This window comes from Heteronotia binoei, chromosome 1, assembly GCF_032191835.1.
Source record: "Heteronotia binoei isolate CCM8104 ecotype False Entrance Well chromosome 1, APGP_CSIRO_Hbin_v1, whole genome shotgun sequence".
NCBI lineage: Eukaryota > Metazoa > Chordata > Lepidosauria > Squamata > Gekkonidae > Heteronotia > Heteronotia binoei.
In genome coordinates this window covers 148,396,016-148,416,565 of record NC_083223.1, presented here as the reverse complement: position 1 = coordinate 148,416,565, position 20,550 = coordinate 148,396,016, and the positions used below count along the sequence as shown (strand labels likewise).

Below are 20,550 nucleotides of genomic sequence, written 5' to 3'. Positions count from 1 at the left end.
TAGAAATTCATGCGGTGGCCAATTCCGTGGTGCCAGGCACGCCCGTCGCGTAACAGGGGTGGTTGCATACTTCTTGGTGGGCCTTGGGATCGGAGACCCACTTGTTCTAGTCCATCCTGAGGTTCTCCGCCTTCACCATGGGCCTCCTTTCTCGTTGCGAGGTTTTCCTGGGCCTCTCGGAACTCCAGGGCATCATTCAACTTCTTGAACATCATAAACCGGTCCCACCCCTTGATCTCAAGGTTGTATGTACCTTTATAATTGCTGAAGGCTCTCACAGCCTGCTTCTTCTTCTTGGACTCGTTCTTGGTTGGAGCCCTTGCCTTCTTGGGTCGGCCCCTACGAGGGATTGCTGTCTGGGAACCATCTTCTTCCGGCTCATGAGTCCCATCAGAGCAGACCTCAGCCTGGGGTTCTTGCACGACTCCCGGTGGAGGGGCTGGTGACACTTTCTCCGCCATTCTCCCAGGCCGTTGACGCCTTAGAAAAAGGTAAAAAGTGAAAGCCTGTCCAAATAAGTGTCCTGGCAGCCTGCCTCACTTAGGCGAGCTCTTGCTTCCCAACCTCTTATTTTGCTGGGTGAACAATGCCCCAACTCAACTTTCTGTGGCTTTTCTTCACTTTAGTGGAGCCAAACCTGGTAGCTGCAAAAGTCACGGCGGTAAAGGTCGGACTAAGAGACTGGCCAGAAGATGGAGGTGGAGGGCTGGACAAAACGGTATTCTGACTTCTAGTGGGGACAAACGCCTGGGCTTCAGGGTTGAGCCCACTTCTGCTTCTCTTGTCTGCTATGCTGCAACCCCTACTGTCCTTCAGGTACACAGTCTCGATTGGCCCTTCTCCCCCAAATTGGTAGGAAACTTCAAATGGGTCAATCCACACAGTCAACTCTGCAGGGATACTGTCCTGCACATCCTCTGCAGTCAGTCCACTTCTGTTGGCTGCCAGTTGCACTATAGGATCTATTATCTTCCCAAGGTGCACACAACGATAGCCTGAACCCTGCAAAGGCTTCTCTGGGTACCAGTGGCCCTCATATTTCTTCTGTAGCAGCTGTCCTAGCTCTTCTCCAAACTGGTCAACCCGTCTCCGGGGGAGCTTGTTATACAGGTGGAAGGTGATGAAATGCAGAGCAGCCTTGATCTCAGGACGCATACTCCGTTTTCAACAACCAGGCTCAAATCACTTCACTTATGAGCTCGGTCATGGCTCGGAAGTGGGGAAAGGACATCCGATGGCGTCAGATGGCTGAGGGGGTTTCCACATAGCTGATGGGGACTTCCTCTGAAAGGTAAGCTGACCAGAGGCAGAGGACTTGCTTCTGGAGTACTTCTCTCTAGGGAGGGCCCATAGATCTGGAATTCTTCAATTTTCAGCCACTAAAGGGGCAAGGGTGAAGTCTAAACGAGTCTAGGTGGCAAAAAGACTGGGAGCCTTGCATTGGGCCTAAACCCAGCTCCCTGCCAGGGGCAGCAACAAACACTGCTCAATACCTCAATACTTAATTCCCGGGGGTGTCTTAACTAAATTTGCCTTGTCCTGAAACTGAAATGCTAGTTCAAGAACAGGGTATCTTGTAGCCATACATCATTCAAAATAACACATTAACAGAATCATGCAAACCACAAACACCCTAACCCATAAGTGGGACATAATTAGTTCTCCTAGGTGCTTTTCCCATACACGGTATCAGTATTACAGTCATAGTCACAGCACAAGCCAACCCACAGCTTGTCTGCCTTAATAAAATAGCATCTTTGGGGCTGTCTCCAGAAATCTCCCGGAGTAAAACACATGTACTTCCCTTTTGCAGTCTTACTAACTTAACTCAACCACATTTTGCACTTCTCGTTTTTCTCTCAGCGAGGCCACAGTTACGCAACATCGCAGATATATTTCACACAGCAAGGCAATATAAACTTCTAAACAATCTGAAACGTGACTCTGAGTCTAACTCTTTGCCAATTGGAAGGCTTCCAAAGAGGGTCGACCTATCTTTGTCAGATCCTCAGTGGCGGTCCAAGCTGGAGAGGCAATTCAACCTCTAATTTTTCAGGGGTGGCCGTTTGGCCTTTGATCCTCCAAGCAAATAAGGGGCCCTCCCCAATTCTCTCAGGAAGCACCCTCGTGCCTGGTTTAGTCTCAAGCATCCAGGCGGCCATCTAATTGGACCCTTCAGCAACCATACAGTCGCCTTCCCGTGCTCCCCTTTCCACAAGCCAATATTGTGCCTATGGTGTCTTGGGACGCACCAACAGAGAATCAGTGCCCCTGGGATGTGAGCCTAGGGACTTATGCCATTTACTCACCAAAGTAGTTTCCAATTATTGTCTTTGTATCAAAGGGGGTCCCACCCTCGATCCAAAGCATTAATCCACCAGGCAAGTTCTGGAAGGGGGTTGGATGAGGGATTGGGTGGACCGTTTTTGTCAAAGCACTGTGGGCAACTTTGCAAGCGAAACTCCTCCAGAGCTAATGGGTCCTTGGCCAACAAACGGGCCCAGTCTTCTGCTCTGCGAGTAGTCTCGGGGCGGGCAGTTCGCCTTTTGATCTCCCAGGCATGAATGCAATCTCCTGCTTCTTGCCTGAGAAAGTACCACCGCGCCCAGCGGTTGTTCCAACTACCGCTGGGATTCTTGGTGTTACGCTCAATCAGCCAGGCCGTAGTGGTCTGACAGGTCCCAGTCCACAACTGGACTCGATAATGGGGACACAAAGTATGCTGCCAGTGGCGGGCTAATGCGCCAGGGATATCAACCCAGGGAATAACCATCTTCTGGAACCTTCCAGGAGGGCTCCAGGTTTTCCTGTCACTTAGACCAGTCAGGGAGGCAATCATACAACCAGGGGCGTCCCCCAGATTGTGACTTTCTCCTGGTTAATCAAACAAGCCAAGTATTTTGGACACAAATGCGGAAGGGGGCGGGTGAGAAATTGGTCTTGGCCTCTGGCCAATGTCACATCAATTAATACTGGCGAAGAGAGCTACCTCGCTTGTGGGTCTGGCGCTTTCCCAATTTCCCATTCCACTTCCTCAAACAGACAAGACAACTAACACACACAGACAGGGGAGGGTGACCACATATAGGAGCCTAGGCAACTCGCTTCCGCACTTTCCTCGCCGGCCGCGGTCGCCCGGGCCGGAAACGGAGTACTTGTGCGTCCCGTTCACTTCGATATCAGATATCGTCTCGTTCACACACCACACACACTTCACACAGTCCGGACAAACCACTTCCTCAAATATACTTTTCCCCTTTTTTCTCTGATACCAATCTACACATGCAGTCAATCGTTGGAATACTGCAGTCAGAAGGGACACTGCCCTTCCCTGTTCCGCAGGTCCTTGGATGCTGCTGCGTGGTGATCAGGCACGCCTTCCTCCGAGACTTAAGACAATCTCATATGGAGGGATTCACTACAAATCTCAAATTATGTCACGTAGAGGAAATCTATCACGTTGGGCACAAGGGCCTAAATCTGCCACGACCTCATGCCCAAGGCGTGAAGCTGGTTCCTGTTGCCTCGTTCTCCTAGTCTAATTTAGGCCACGACTGAAACCTAGGCAGGGACAGGGTAGACAGAGGGACGGTCAGCCCAAAAAGGGGCTGGGAGCTCCTTACCGCTGCTCTGATCCCCCCTGCCACCAGCCCTGGTTGGCCGGGCTAATAGAAGGGGCTAAATGCCCCTCCTGGCTGGCTCGCCAAATTATGTAGCGGGAAAAACCCTATTTATACGTTACCAATTCAGCCGACGCAATCACAGAGGCCAGAGACAAGATCAGGAAACAGCTTCTTTATTTAACGTGCACGGGCCCTCTGCACACGGGCGCCAGACTCTCAAGAGAGACTGGGCAACAAGCATAGAAAAATCACAGCTTTTATAGGCCTTCAGAGCCTCAAACATACTTCCTCTTTTCATATAATACATACATCATCATTCCCCATCTAGGCCCGATACCCGTTTCTCTTGTCCCTCGTGACACCCTCCTAGTAGGTGTTCTCTGCCCATATTTAGCCATAGGAAAGGGGACTCGGAAGGGGACTCGGTCTTGTTAGTACTGTTACTGGGTGTTACTCGAGGTCACTGTGGTCAGGGCATCCGGCCTTTCTGGTCTTATCTGGTTTCTCCCTATGTGGGGTGCAGGGGGAGAATACTGGGTACATATTCTTAGGGGCTTTCCAGCTCCTTTCCCTTCTGGTAAACAACTCTGACTCCTGCTTCCGCGGTCAGCTTGTGCTTTGCGGTTACCTTGTGCAACTATGTTCTCTGCAGCTAAGCTAAGGCATAGAGGAGCTAGTTCCTCTTTCCTGAAAGCTCTGCTTTTCATTGCTAATACAAGCCTCTTGTGTCTGCCTTTATTAAGCTTGCATTTCTGCTCACACGTTGATTATAGATTATTGGAGCTATCAATCTGGGGGTCCTACCACAGAGAGAACACAGGTAGCATCTACATCTGACCGATGATTGCAAGTAGATTAGTAGATTAACATTTTAATTAATTAATTAATTACGTTAAGCTTATATCCCGCCCTCTCCGCAAGCGAACTCAGGGCGGCTCACAACATCACATCACTTCCATTAAAAACCAATAAAACATAATTACATATTTAAATTATTTAAAACATTTCATGGTGCTGTATTAATACAGTACAGTATAGCGGTTCTGAAAGTTCGATGGTGACCATCGGTACTCTGCATGGTGCTCTATATGATGTCCAGTGGCAGCTCTTATTAATAACTATAGAGGATTTTGGTTCTGTAACAATTCCCCTTTGAGAATGTTTTCGATCTGATGATGAGAGAGGTACACAGTATTATTGTAGATGATTTTATAGCAGGGGTGGCCAACGGTAGCTCTCCAGGGGTGCAGTAAGACGTACCATTAGTGGTGACACAGTTCCGTCTCGCTGACGGATTAAATGTGTTCATCCAGACATCCACATCTGGCAATCGAGCATCATCCAGGGTCATCCTAGCTTGCTGCGGATCAATGCCGCATTAATTAGCGCAGAAAGTCCGGCCCTTTTTCAAAAAAGCGGCACAAGATCGGCTTTTTCCTGTTTGGACAGCTCACGCGCGATACTGCCCCTTGGAATGTTTACCGCCCTTCCCACTTTTTTTTTTAAAAAGCCCCAGCAGACATGTGCATTGCCAGATCAAGTAACAATTATATCAATGAATCTAGACTGAAACCATGTTTAAAAGGCAAAGTACATAGCTGCTGGTGAAGACAAGATCCTGATTTGAAGCACTTCCAATAATAGAGCTCCCACTATAACACCAGGGAAAGTGTGGTTGCTGAAATAAAAGCTAGAAACTGCTGGTGTAATACTTACGCTGTTCAGAGCCTTGCTGCCTTGTGAACAGTTTCTGATTCAGCTACTGAATGTTAACACCTTTGCCTCTAGTTTTACATTATCTTTTTCTGCAGGGAAGGCATTCTTTCTTGCTGGCTTCAGTGTTAGCAAGAACAGGACAAACTGAATCAACCCAGCTCACAAATAGAAGAGTTTGCTAAACAGAATAAAGTCCTGCAGGCCTAAGTTTGTCCAATTGTCTGCAATTGTTGCAGGAGCAGCTGTAAGAGTTCCCTGTTTTGGGGACTTGATCTATGGTCTTTTAATAGCAGCCAGCATACCTTGACATTTTGATGGGGGTTCTAATCAGCCCTTCTTTTGGTAATACCAGTTGTAGATGGTACAGATGCTAGTCTCCAGGTGGGACATGGGGATTCCCTGGAATTACAGTTTATCTCCAGATTACAGAGATCAGTTCCCCTGGAAAAAAATGGATGCTTTGGAAGGTGGAGTCTGTGGCATTGTACCTCATTGAGGTCCCTGTCCTCCACAGGCTCCATTCTCAAATATCCAGGAGTTTCTTCGCCTGGATCTAGCAACCCTACCCCTATCCCCTACTAGTGGACAGGGGAGACCTGACAGCCCTAGTAGATGGACTAATGAACAGAACACTTCCTGCATGAACGGATTATATTTTGGCCTCTTTCACATTGCTGATTTAAACTGGTTGTTAACTGTTGCTGGTACAATTCCTTGTAAAGTGTCATTGGGACAGAGGGTGCAGACAGCATATTTAAATGCGTTTATGAGACATGTCTGAAGTTCACTGCCTATTTCAAACCATGCCTTTTCCCCTGCCCCTTTTCACTGTATGTTCTGTTTGTTCCTCCTCATCTCTTCTTCCATGACAGTAGTTGATGGCTTGACCATGTTATATGGAGCAGTATCATAGAGCAGATGACTCTTTCAGGTGGCAACATGACTTCTGTGTACACTAGATACAGTTGCGCAAGCCTTAATCTGTTTGTTCCCATAGTTTACCGGATGTTGTGAGAGTCAGTGCCATGAATAGGAGAAACGACTGCAGCCCAGTACTGCATGTCCTCTGATGTTATGGAACATCCACAGATATTATGGAACCCATCTGATAGTCAAGCTTCTCAAGTGTGGTGGTCTTTTACCACTACCCCGAGAAGCCTATGCAGTTAGACAGGGTAACCTGGCCCCAGCTGAGTGCTCCCAATCCTACCAGCAACAAGTCCTTATATATTTATTGTGCAAGCAGACAGGAAGAAAGTTGATGAATTTGAAATGGAGGAGAGTATTACAGATACCACGGACTACCAAAAAAACAACTAAATGGTTTCCAGACCAATTTAAACCTGGACTCTACCTAGAAACTAAAATTAGCAGATTGAGGCTATCATGCTTTGGTAGCATTATGAGATGACATGAGCCACTGGGAAAGACAGTAGTGCTAGGAAACGCTGAAGGCAGCAGGAAAAGAGGAAGATCCAATATAAAAGAAATCCACTGTAATGTCCGCCTTGGGCTGTTGGTTCCCATGTTTAAATATACCACAGCCATGGCTCTCAGTTTGCAAGACCTGAGCAAGGACATTTTGGAGGTCATTAATTCATAGGGTTTTCATAAGTTGGAAGTTACTTGACAGCATTTAACACACATGCACACACACAAAGCATCACCAAATCAAATAAGTAGAACGGGGCTTGGAACTTCAGCTGTTAACTGCTGGAAAGTTATCTCTCCTTGTCATTACTCTCTGTTAATGTTAAGCCTTATGTTGAACTTTCCCATGTTGGTTGACTCTGGCACCTGCAGTAGTTGCATAAACCTCACCTTTGTCTGTACCCAGCTACCTCAATTTACTGACAGGGCTCCTAGTCTCCCATCTTAGTGGAGACCAGATGGATGGCCCCTGCTGGTGGGTCCAGTGATCCAGGAGACCATCCTGGCAAGATTTAGGATTGATTGCTGTGGATGAATTGACTACATGATTTTGCCATATACTTTATTTTCTGTGCCTAGAACTCTGTGCCCTCTCATGGATTGCTGCCTTGACGTGGCAAGAGGGCTTGCACAGTTTAGTGAGGCTGTGGGCTATGCCATGCAGGGCCACCCAAGATGGACAGGCCACAGCTGAGAACCCAGACAAAATGTGATCCACTGGAGAAGGAAATGGCAAACCACTCCAGTATCCTTGCCAAGAAAACCCCACCTACAGTAACAAAAGGCTAAAAGATATGGCGCTGGAAGATGAGCCCCTCAGGTCAGAAGGTGCCCAATATGGAGTAATCAACTCCAGTTCCTGGGGAAGAGCAGAGGGGAAGTCCAAGTAACCACAGAAAGAGTGAAGCGGCTGGGCCAAAGCCGAAAGGATGCTCAGCTGTGGATGTGTCTGATGATGAAAGAAAAGTCTGATGCTGCAAAGAACAATACTGCAGTGGAATGTGGAATGTAAGATCTATGAATCAAGGTAAGCTGGATGTAGTCGAACAAGAGATGGCAAGACTGAACATCGACATCTTGGGAAACAGTGAACTAAAATGGACAGGAATGGGTGAATTTAACTCAGAGAATCACTGCATCTATTATTGTAGGCAAAAGTCCCATAGAAGAAATGGTGTGGCCTTTATAGTTAACAAGAAAGTGAGGAAGGCAGTAATGGGATACAATCTAAAAAATGACAGAATGATCTCAGTCCATATCCAAGGCAATCCATTCAGTATCACAGTAATCCAAGTCTATGCCCCAACCACTGACCCAGAAGAGGCTGAAGTGGACCATTTCTATGAAGATCTACAACACCTTCTAGAATTAACACCAAAAAAAGATGTCCTCCTCATCATAGGGGACTGGAATGCCAAAGTAGGAAGTCAGAAGGTAACCGGAACATCTGACAAGTTTGGCCTTGGAGAACAAAATGAAGCTGGGCAAAGGCTAATAGAGTTTTGTCAAGAGAACAAACTGGTCATAGCGAACACCCTCTTCCAACAACCTAAAAGGCGACTCTGCACATGAACATCACCTGATGGGCAACACGGAAATCAGATTGATTATATACTCTGCAGTCAAAGATGGAGAAGCTCCTTACAGTCATCAAAAAGAAGACTTGGTGCTGACTGCGGCTCAGATCATGAGCTACTCATTGCAAAGTTCAGGCTTAAACTGAAGAAAACTGAGGAAGCCATTAGGCCATTCAGGTTTGACCTTGATCACATCCCTTATGAATATACAGTGGTGGTGAAGAATAGGTTTAAGGAACTGGAGTTGATAGAGTGCCTGAAGAACTATGGACGGAGGTTTGTGACATTGTACAGAAGGCAGCAATGAGCACCATCCCAAAGAAAAAGAAATGCAATACAGGAAAATAACAGAATGGGAAGGACAAGAGATCTCTTCAAGAAAATTGAAGAAATCAAGGGAGCGTTTTGTGCAAAGATAGCCATGATAAAGGACAAAAACAGTAGAGACCTAACAGAAGCAAAAGAGATCAGGAAGAGGTGGCAAGAATACACAGAAGAATTATACAAGAAGGATCTCAGTGTCCTTGACAACCATGATGGTGAAATCGCTGACCTCGAGCCAGACATCCTGGAGTGTGAAGTCAAATGAGACTTAGAAAGCATTACTAACAACAAAGCGAGCGGAGATGATGGTATCCCAGTTGAGCTATTCAAAGTCCTAAAAGATGATGCTGTTAAAGTGATGCACACATTATGTCAACAAATTTGGAAAACGCAACAGTGGCCATAGCATTGGAAAAGATCAGTTTATATTCCTATCCCAAAGAAGGGTAATGCCAAGGAATGTTCAAACTATCGCACCATTGCACTCATTTCACATAAACCCATTTCACATAAACACCTAGTTTCTTTAAATGCAACTAAGTCCTCAGGGCCAGATGAATTGCATCCAAGGCTTCTAAAAGAGCTTGCGGATGTAATTTCTGAGCCTCTGGCCATTATTTTTGAGAATTCTTGGAGAACAGGAGAGGTGCTGGAAGATTGGAGGCGGGTGAATGTTGTCCCCATCTTCAAGAAGGGGAAAAAAGACAATCCGGGTAACTACCAACTCATCAGCTTGACGTCTATACCTGGAAAAGTTTTAGAACATATCATCAAACAATCAGTCCTGGAACATTTAATAATAATAATAATAATACTTTTTATTTATATTCCGCCCTTCCCGCCGAAGCAGGATCAGGGCGGCTCACAACATATTAGTTCAATACAATACAATACAATACAATACAATACAATACAATACAATACAATACAATACAATACAATACAATACAATCATATAATTCAACAAATACTACATTATAAAACCATCATTTAAATCGACATTCCAATTAAAATTAACAGTTATGGTGCTAAATTACAGGTTTTTAATAAATTGATGGTGGAATACAACAGCAGCGAATCTATCATTTGCTCAGCATTCAGCGAAGGCCATCTTAAAAAGAGTAGTCTTGCAGGCCCTGCGGAATTGGTCAAGACTCCGCAGGGCCCGCACTTTGTCCAGAAGTTGATTCCACAGGTGTGGAGCTGCGATAGAGAAGTCCCGTTCCCTTGTGTTCTTCAATTTGACCTCCCTCGGCCCAGGGATATTCAGCTGGTTCTTTCCTGCCGACCTCAGTGCTCCCTGGGGTTCATATGGGGAGAGACAGTCCCTCAGGTAGGCAGGCCCTCGACCATATAGGGCTTTAAAGGTAATAACCAGCACTTTGTACCGAACCCAGTATGCAACCAGCAGCCAGTGCAGCCCACGCAGCCCCGGCTGTATGTGCTTCCACTTCTGGAGCCCTAACAATAGCCTAGCCACTGCGTTCTGCACCAGCTGCAGCTTCCGGGTTCGGCACAAAGGCAGCCCCATGTAGAGGGCATTACAGTAATCCAGTCTTGAGGTGACCGTTGCATGAATCACTGTTGCTAGGTCCTGGTGCTCGAGGAAGGGGGCCAACTGCCTCACCCGTCTAAGATGAAAAAACGCGGACTTGGCAGTGGCTGCTATCTGGGCCTCCATTAACAATGAAGGCTCCAGTAGAACCCCTAAGCTCTTGACCCGGTGCGCCGCTTTCAGCAACACACCATCAAAAACCAGGAGAGGAATTTCCCTTCCTAGAGTGCCACGACCCAAGCAAAGGACCTCCGACTTCGTTGGATTCAGCTTCAACCCACTGAGCCTAAGCCAACCTGCCACAGCTTGCAGCACCAGGTCCAGATTTTTTGGGACGCAGTCAGGCCATCCGTCCATTAGTAGATAGATCTGGGTGTCAACCGCATATTGATGACACCCCAGCACATACCTCCAGGCAATCTGGGCAAGGGGGCACATGTAGATGTTAAATAACATTGGAGAGAGAACTGCTCCCTGCGGCACCCCACAATCTAGTGAGTGCCTCTGGGACAGCTCTCCCCCAATTGCCACCCTTTGTCCCCATCCATCAAGGAAGGAGGAAAGCCACTGTAAGGCCAACCCCCTAATCCCTGTGTCGGCGAGCCGACGGGTCAGTAACTGATGGTTGACAGTGTCGAACGCAGCCGACAGGTCTAACATCAGCACCGCCACGCCACCTTGATCCAGATGCCAATCCATTTAGAAAGAATGGATGTGATTACTAAGAGCCAGCATGGGTTTCTCAAGAACAAATCATGTCAGACTAACCTGATCTCTTTTTTTGAGAAAGTGACTACCTTGCTGGATCAGGGGAATGCTGTAGACATCGTTTATCTTGATTTCAGGCTTTTGATGAAGTTCCACATACTATCCTCATTGACAAGTTGGTAAAATGTGGTTTGGATCTTGTTACCGTTAGGTGGATCTGTAACTGGTTGACAGATCACACCCCAAGAGTGCTTGTGAATGGTTCCTCATCCTCTTGGAGAGGAGTGACAAGTGGAGTGCCTCAAGGATCTGTCCTGGGACCTGTTTTGTCCAATATCTTTATCAATGATTTGAATGAAGGAATAGAGGGAATTTGCAGATGATACTAAATTGGGAGGGGTTGCAAACACAGAAGACAGAAACAGGATACAGGATGACCTTGGCAGGCTGGAAAACTGGGCTAAAATCAATAAAATGAATTGTAACGGGGATAAATGTAAAGTTCTGCATTTAGGTTGGAAAAATCCAATGCACGGTTATAGGATGGGGGAGACTTGTCTTAGCAGTAGTATGTGCGAAAAGGATCTAGGGTTCTCAGTGGATCATACGCTGAATATGAGTCAACAGTGTGATGTGGTGGCTAAAAAGGCAAATGCAATTTTGGACTGTATCAACAGAAGTATAGTGTCCAGATCACATGATGTGATGGTATCGCTTTACTCTGCTCTGGTAAGACCTCACCTGGAGTATTGTGTTCAGTTTTGGGCACCAAATTTTAAGAAGGATATAGACAAGCTGGAACGGGTCCAGAGGAGGGCGACAAAGATGGTGAGGGGTCTGGAGACCCTATGAGGAAAGGTTGAAGGAGCTGGGGATGTTTAGCCTGGAGAGGAGGCGACTGAGAGGTGATATGATTACCATCTTCAAGTACTTGAAGGGCTGTCATAGAGAGGATGGTGTGGAATTGTTTTCTGTGGCCCCGGAAGGTAGGATCAGAATCAATGGGTTGAAATTAAATCAAAAGAGTTTCCGGCTCAACATTAGGAAGAACTTCCTGACCGTTAGAGCGATTCCTCAGTGGAACAGGCTTCCTTGGGAGGTGATGGGTTCTCCTTCCTTGGAGGTTTTTAAACAGAGGCTAGATGGCCATCTGACAGCAATGAAGATCCTGTGAATTTAGGGGGAGGTGTTTCTGAGTTTCCTGCATTGTGCAGGGGGTTGGACTAAATGACCCTAGAGGTCCCTTCCAGCTGTATCATTCTATGATTCTATGACATGCCAGCAAGGTCATGTTAAAGATCCTACAAGGTAGGCTTCAGCAGTATGTAGATCAGGAACTACCAGAAGTTCAAGCTGGGTTTCAGAGAGGTAGAGGAACTAGAGATCAAATTGCCAACCAGGGCCGGATCTAGGGAGGGGGAGAGAGGGTGTTTTGCCCCCGGCGCTGCCAGAGTGGGGGCCACCAAATTGGTCACCTCTCCCCCCCCCAGGAAGGGGGGAGAAAGATCGGCTTCTTTTGAACCTCCACCCGGCCTGCTGGAATCCCTTCCCTTGCCATGATTTTTCTAGTGCTGCCTATGGTATAAGACAGGATCTACATCATGATGGTGGTTTGATTTCATTTCACCGTAAAAATATATGAATTCATGAGGATCCATGCTTTGGAACCCTGTTTTTGCACTTGTGAGGCACCACGAATCCATGGAGGCATGATTTTTTGTGGTCCTGCCTATAGTCTAAGACAGGATCTACAGAGTAATAGTGGTTTCAATGTAAAAATCATATGAATTCATGAAGATCCGTGTAGATCCAGCTTTTACCCAGACCCAGTTTTTAGAGTATCCAGTTGCAAACACTTTGCATTTTCACTTACTTGTCCCTTGCAATCCTTAGCTCTTCCCCCGTTTTCCCTCTTTGCCAAAATGCAAGCTGTAACCTACTCGGTTGGAGCAGAGACTTGCCTTATGTTAGTCTGTAAAAAGGTAAAGGTAGTCGCCTGTGCAAGCACCAGTCGTTTTCGACTCTGGGGTGATGTTGCTTTCACAACGTTTTCACAGCAGACTTTTGGGGTTATTTGCCATTGCATTCCCCAGTCATCTACACTTCCCCCCCCCCAGCAAGCTGGGTACTCATTTTACCAACCTCAGAAGGATGGAAGACTGAGTCAACCTGGAGCCGGCTACCTGAACCAGTTTTCGCTGGGATCGATCTCAGGTCATGAGCAGAGGGCTCCAACTGCAGTACTGCAGCTTTACCACTCTGCGCCACGGGGCCCTTATGTTAATCTGTACAGCACCCTATTCCGGAACAAAACTATGAATATTATTACCAATTCTCCTTTTTCAAGGTTAGAAGCTCTCTACATTTTATACTGGCTTGTAAGAAAGTCCCACTGAATTTAATGAGACTAGAGGAGAGGGGACCTAAAATTGCAGCTGAGAGTCCTGAACCTTTACTCAGAAGTAAGTTCCACATAGCTCATCATTTAGTATCAAGTATGTATGCTTGGGACTGTGGCCTTCTTTGCTGCAGATCCCAAACAGTTTATGCGCTTAAAGAAATGCAAACGGCCATCAGATCCCTGGAAAAAAATGCAATTGAGAAGGGAAAACCAACCTGGGTTTTTCTCTTACTGTTCAGGTGAACATCCTGTGAATTTAGGGGAAGATATTTGTGAGTTTCCTGCATTGTGCAAGGAGTTGGACTACTAGACGACCCTGGAGGTCCCTTCCAGCTTTAGGATTCTATGATTCTAGGTTCCTATCCTATCGCCACTGCCGCACAACTCTAAACTTTAAACCCCTTCTCTGGTGTGGCGCTGCAGAGGGGCGCACAAAGTTAGTTTTGGCTAGGGCTCAAAACACTAGGGCCAGCCCTGCTGAGGCTTCCCCTCCCCATACAAACACCCAATAGGGTATTTAAATGGAGTGTGTGTGTCAGATTGCCCACGGGTCCCTTCATTTTTTGAGTGGGGGCGCCATTTTTTGGTTTTGCCCCCCCTCCTCAAAAATATGTAGATCCGGCCCTGTTGCCAACGTTCGCTGGATTATGGAGAAAGCACAGGAGTATCAGAAAAATGTCTATTTCTGTTTCATGGACTACGCTAAAGCCTTTGATTGTGTGGATCACAAGAAACTGTGGCAAGTCCTTAAAGAGATGGGAGTACCAGGCCACCTCACATGTCTCCTGAGAAACCTGTATAAGGGTGAAGAAGCAACTGTCAGAACCGGATATGGAACAATTGATTGGTTTAGAATGGGAAAAGGAGTTCAACAAGGATGTATATTGTCACCCTGCTTATTGACTTTATATGCAGAGTACATCATACGAAATGCTGGCCTGGATGAAGCACAAACCGGAATTAAGATTGCTGGGAAAAACATCAACAACCTCAGATATGCAGATGATACCACTCTAATGGCAGAAAGTGAAGAGGACCTAAAGAACCTCTTGTTGAGAGTGAAATAGGAGAGCACAAAAGTAGGCTTGAAACTCAACATCAAAAAAACTAAGATCATGGCATCCGGCCCCATCACACCTTGGCAAATAGAAGGGGAAGACATGGAAGTAGTGACAGACTTCACATTTCTGGGATCCAAGATCACTGCAGATGGTGACTGTAGCCATGAAATTAAAAGACGTTTGCTCCTTGGGAAGACAGCTATGGTGAACCTGGGCAGTATAATAAAAAGCAGAGACATCACCCTGCACACAAAAGTCCATATAGCCAAAGCGATGGTATTCCCAGTAGTAATGTATGGCTGTGAGAGCTGGACCATAACGAAGGCCGAACGCAGAAGAATAGATGCTTTTGAGATGTGGTGCTGGAGAAGAATCTTGGGAGTCCCTTGGACAGCAAGAAGATCAAATCAGTCAGTCCTAAGGGAAATGAACCCTGACTGTTCCCTGGAAGGTCAGAAGCTGAAGCAGAAGCTCAAATACTTTGGCCACCAAATGAGAAGGGAGCACTCACTGGAGAAGATCCTGATGCTGGGAAAGACAGAAGGCAAAAGAAGAAAGGGGTGGCAGAAGATGAGATGGCTGTACAGTATTATTGATGTAACAGACACGAATTTGAGCAGACTTCGGAGTATGGTGGAAAACAGGAGGGCCTGGAGTGACTTGGTCCATGGGGTCACAAAGAGTTGACTCGACTGTGCAACTGAACAACAACAAGAACTCTGTGAACTGAATATACTTGCTCTGAACTTGAGTTAGCAACCCACTGAGACTTTTGGTCAAGAACATATGGTGGGATTCTACAGAGTCTAGACCAGAGGCCACCAAACTGTGACTCAAGAGCCACATGTGGCTCTTTCACACATATTGTGTGGCTCTCCAAGCACCCAGTGCCCCATTGGCTGGATTGAATAATGCATTTCTCTCTTTAAATCACTTTGCCAAGCCAGCTGGCAGCTTGGAAAATGCATTTAAAGTTGCCATCTTTCCACCTCTCCCTCCCCATCTATTTTCCTTCCTGGGAAAGCGGAAGAACCCCCGCTGGGACCTGGGGATTGGCAAGCCTAGCTGGATAGGAGATCAGAGGCCTTGTCAGTAAGCTGGGCCCTAAAGGGTCCCACCACAGCTACAGGCCTGCTCTGCTTCTTTTGCCACAAATAAAATAAAATAAATTGTTGCCTGCTCACCCAACTGGCGGATATCTTCTTGGAGCTCTTCACAGTCAGCTTAGTTTTCACCATCATGAACAATTTTATGTCATATGCAAACTTCTGTTCAAGATGGGAGCCAGAGAAGTTTTTATATAAGGACCTCTGATGAAGCGTTTAGCAAAACAGATACAGAACTAGAAGATTTAATAAAACTCTCAGCCTTACACCTTGTTTCCTCTTCTCCTGTCTGCAACCTTGGCCAATATACTGCTCACCCCTAGTTCCAGTTCATTTATGAACAAATTAAATAGTACTTCTTTGCAGAGGACTTAATCTTGTCTTTTTTGTGGGGGGAAGGGGAGGCAGAAATGTGCTCATATAATGATTATTTTGAATAAAATCACTCACAAACAGGACTTGGTGTGATTCCATGGTTATTGGATTGACTCTGTGAGATTCAAATATACATAAACCTCAGGCATGGATACAACAGAGATTTCCCTGTTTCCCGCCCCCTCCACCTTACTGCAGCTCGAATTGTTACCTGGAATTCTTCTCCTGGTGGACAGGGAACACTCAGAACAGCTGTGGATGGGATGTCAGAGATCTGTAGCAAGAGCAGCAAGGAGACATCTGCAGCAAGATCAGAGAAAAATCACATTTACCTTCCACGAATGCATCCAAGCCTTGATTGGAGTTGCATGAAGGAGCATAAACATGTCCATTTATGAATGAAATATTGCATCCTGAATTTGAAAAGGACAGTAGGAATATCCTGTGATATTGGGCAGTGGAATGCCATCATTTTGTTCCATCACTTTATGCAGTTGATGAACAGGATCAAAGATTGCAATCCCATGCCATGTATTCACTAAACACAGAAGCTCTGTTCACATGTTACAGTAAATGCATGTACATTTTTCATGTACATGTGCACATCTGTTTGTAAGAAAGAGCCAGTATGCATTCATTTACAAATTTAACCAGGGACCAGTACCAGGATAAGTGTGTGGTTTCAATCACAGATTCAGCTGTACACGTGTTCAGTGTAACTTGAGAATTGCTAAGCGCGTGTACACTGTACACAGATTATATGTACATTCATTGTATCTTGTAAACTTCTTTGTGGACAGAACCTTGGTGTTAAGATTATAGCCAAAACAAATGGGTGTGTGTGAAGACTTTCTACTAGTAATTTATTCCTAGAACTTGCCTTTTCTGTTGTCCTCACCCATAATAATGACCATGAACACAAGCTCCAGTTCACAATTACTATTGCTAATTTATACAACACCAACAATATACTGTGAATAATTCCTTTAATTCAAAAAGGTGCAACTTAATGTCTAGCTAAGTGTGTGGGGGGTTTTATTTTTTCCTAAGTAAATTATGGTCACATTGTTATTGCGATTACTGAAATTGCTACACATCAGCATAATCAAAACACAGTGGTGCAGCCAAGCATCTCAGGAAGTCTTCCTAATGCCGTTATATGAACTGACATAAATGCAAGAAAGTTTTTCAGTTTAGATATGATTCGTTCTTTAGAAAGAACATATTTACAGACATTTTAAAGGGCTATATCTCATGTTATGTTTTAAAAGACATATTACTATTATGAACCAGATTCGTGCTTGAAAGAACAGTTATACTAATCATGACAAATATTCACATTGATTAATAAACAGCTTTGACAAGTTTGTTGAAAAATAAACACAAATCTTCTAGTGGGTCTTTTTCCTAAGCTTTCTGACATCATATTTTATTGATATTATATGTGACCCCTAAGAGAATATTTTTGTCTTTAAATGTGCTGTAAGAAGTTGTATATAAATCAAAGGAACAAGAATACTAGCTGATCCTAATCATAATTTGATAAGTGTTCTCAGGATGGATGAAGTAAGATAGACTCTTCAATAGAGGGGAGGGGGGTTGGATACCCACTTCGAATCAGGATGTTTTTCACTCCACAATGAATGTGTTGCTTCTAATATATAAAGAGTTACTTGCTTGATCAAATGTTGGTTGTCTGGCTTGGTTGGTTTTATGTCTTTGTCCTAAGAGATGACCTGACATGGATGGTCCAGGCTTGCATGATCTGTTCAGATTTGCCAGCTAAACAGGGTCAGCCATGATTAGTATTTGAATGGGAGACCACCAAGGAATTCCAGGGATGCTATGCAGAGGAAGGTGATGTCAAACCACCTCTGAACATCTCTGGCCTTCAATACCCTATGGAGTTGTCATAAGCTGGCACTTGGCAGTGACTTGACAGCAGTTTATGCACAACCCGCTCCCAAGAGATGTAACAGTTTTGTAGAGGTTTGTCTTTCCCTCAATTACTAAAAAGGAATATGTATTATGGCTTTATAATCAGCATTTTCAAATTGAGGCTGTGACATATTTTGAGTTGCTGTGACACAAAGGGAGCCAATTATTATCTCAAAGGCATATGTGGCTTTATTATATGAAAGATGGGACCAGAGATTAGGAATGCCAGCTTCCAGGTGGGACTTGGAGATCCCCAGAATTACAACTCATCTCCAGACTTCAGAGATAGTTCCCCTGGAGAAAATGCTTTGGAAGGTAAACTCTATGTACCCCACTAAGATCCCTATCCTCCCCAGGTTCAATCCCCAAGTCTCCAGGAGTCTCCCCCCCGGATCTGGCAACCCTACCCCCCATCCCCTGCTGGTGGACATGGGGGACATGGCAACCCTATCAGAGACTGTTAGCATAGTTCAGTAAGTGGATAAACCCAGTATTTATAATTTTTGCAAAAAGAAAAGACAAGGATTCAAGGACATGATGTACAGGTTGATGGTTGTACAGAGTTATATTAACTGTGGACCAGAATGAAGATCCATCCCCAAACATCTAAAATCCCTTAATTCCCTTTAATCCAGACTAATCTATATGACTGCGGGTAATCCTTTAAAACTGCATCAGTAGAAGCGCATGGATTGTTGTCAGCTTGATAATACTTTATGGAGATTTTGCACTTCTGTTCTTCCCTATGAACTAAAATGTCAAAAGTGTATTCCTTTTTTTTGCTGACATCATTAACTGCTATAAAATTACTGGGGGAAATGTCTAGGTTGGCAAAAATGAGAATTCAATTCAACTGTGTATAATGATGATAAAATTAAAAAAAATATTTCCTCAAGGAACTGTTGCTTTTAGGGCCTGGGGGAGAAATCTAGGACCAATTCCTCACTAGCAGTTGGTCTGCACCCAGGCTTCTGCTTTCCCCAGTTCTAGAGATCAGTTCCCCAACAGTTGCTGTGCAGGAGCATTTTGGTCCACAGCTCCCTCCAATTTCCCTTACAGCCTTTGGATCTCAGAAAAACAAGAGCAGGAAGCTGCAAGGGAAATTGGAGGGAGCTGCAGATCAAAATGCTCCTGCACAGCATCTGGTGGGGAACTGATTGCTTGAACCAGGGGAAACAGAAGCCTGGGGGCGGAGCAACTGCTAGTGAGGAATTAGTCTAGAATTTTATTCTCTGTGTGGGATGAGTAGTATAAACAACTCACTGCCACTGGCTTTCAGTAGCTGTTGCATGTGTGGAGGAGTTACCAACAATCTGGAATGCCCCCCATTTTCTCCAAAGAGTTTTGAATCCTCTTCCCCAAGATTTCTGATAGGGGAGGGCCGTTAGTGTTGCCAGCCTAGTGGTGGCAATTGGCAGATTAGGAAAGTAGAGACCTGGCAAAACGGTATTGCTCAACACCGTGATGCCAATTCCAGCTGTATATCCAGAAATAATATCACTATGCTGTATGGCACTCTAGGTTCTCCCCAAAACTCTGTGGTAAAAACAACAGATATTGAAGAAATTCCCAGAGTGACACCACTTCTGAGTTCCCATTGACACTATTGAGCACTAATGGGGGGGATAGGGAATGCCACTGGAGGTTCTCCTGCCAGTACTATGCAACTGACAAGCATTAGGTGCATATGTCACTGTTTAAACTCAGTTTCTGCTAAATACCTTACAGAAACACTTTTAGTTTTAATACCTAAGTTTGATTTGAATATATCAGAATAAATACCAACTGTTTTATTAGGAGATCTCATTTTTCATTCTTTCTTTATAGCTGAACATGCTTTGTAAACAGGTACTTCTCAAATTCTGCAGAACCAGAATAATCCTAGGAACTTGTTCAGTTAGAAAGAAAAACGTCTCACTGGTAAATTTAGTATTTATGGTAAGAACATAAGAACATAAGAGAAGCCATGTTAGATCAGGCCAATGGCCCATCCAGTCCAACATTCTGTGTCACACAGCGGCCAAATATATATATATATATATATATATATATATATATATATATATATATATATATATATATATATATATATATATATATATATATAAACACACACACACACTGTGGCTAATAGCCACTGATGGACCTCTGCTCCATATTTTTATCTAACCCCTTCTTGAAGGTGGCTATGCTTGTGGACGCCACCACCTCCTGTGGCAGTGAATTCCACATGTTAATCACCCTTTGGGTGAAGAAGTACTTCCTTTTATCCGTTTTAACCTGTCTGCTCAGCAATTTCATCGAATGCCCACGAGTTCTTGTATTGTGAGAAAGGGAGAAAAGTACTTCTTTCTCTACTTTCTCCATCCCATGCATTATCTTGTAAACTTCTATCATGTCACCCCTCAGTCGACGTTTCTCCAAGCTAAAGAGCCCTAAGCGTTTCAACCTTTCTTCATAGGGAAGGTGTTCCAGCCCTTTAATCATTTTAGTTGCCCTTTTCTGAACTTTCTCCAATGCTATAATATCCTTTTTGAGGTGCGGCGACCAGAACTGCACACAGTACTCCAAATGAGACCGCACCATCGATTTATACAGAGGCATTATGATACTGGCTGATTTGTTTTCAATTCCCTTCCTAATAATTCCCAGCATGGCGTTGGCCTTTTTTATTGCAAACGCACACTGTCTTGACATTTTCAGTGAATTATCTACCATGACCCCAAGATCTCTCT

General features: G+C 44.9%; 2 protein-coding genes across 3 annotated transcripts in view; one reads left to right on the top strand and one right to left on the bottom strand.

The window, feature by feature from the left end:
• RPS6KA2 (ribosomal protein S6 kinase A2) overlaps positions 1 to 20,550 on the top strand; it is a 428,828-nt gene that overhangs the window by 61,573 nt on the left and 346,705 nt on the right. The window lies entirely within an intron of this gene.
• On the bottom strand, positions 568 to 1,155 carry LOC132585168 (protein Tob2-like). Its single transcript, XM_060256957.1, has one exon. It carries the CDS (start codon positions 1,153 to 1,155, stop codon positions 568 to 570), a length of 588 nt encoding a protein of 195 aa, XP_060112940.1.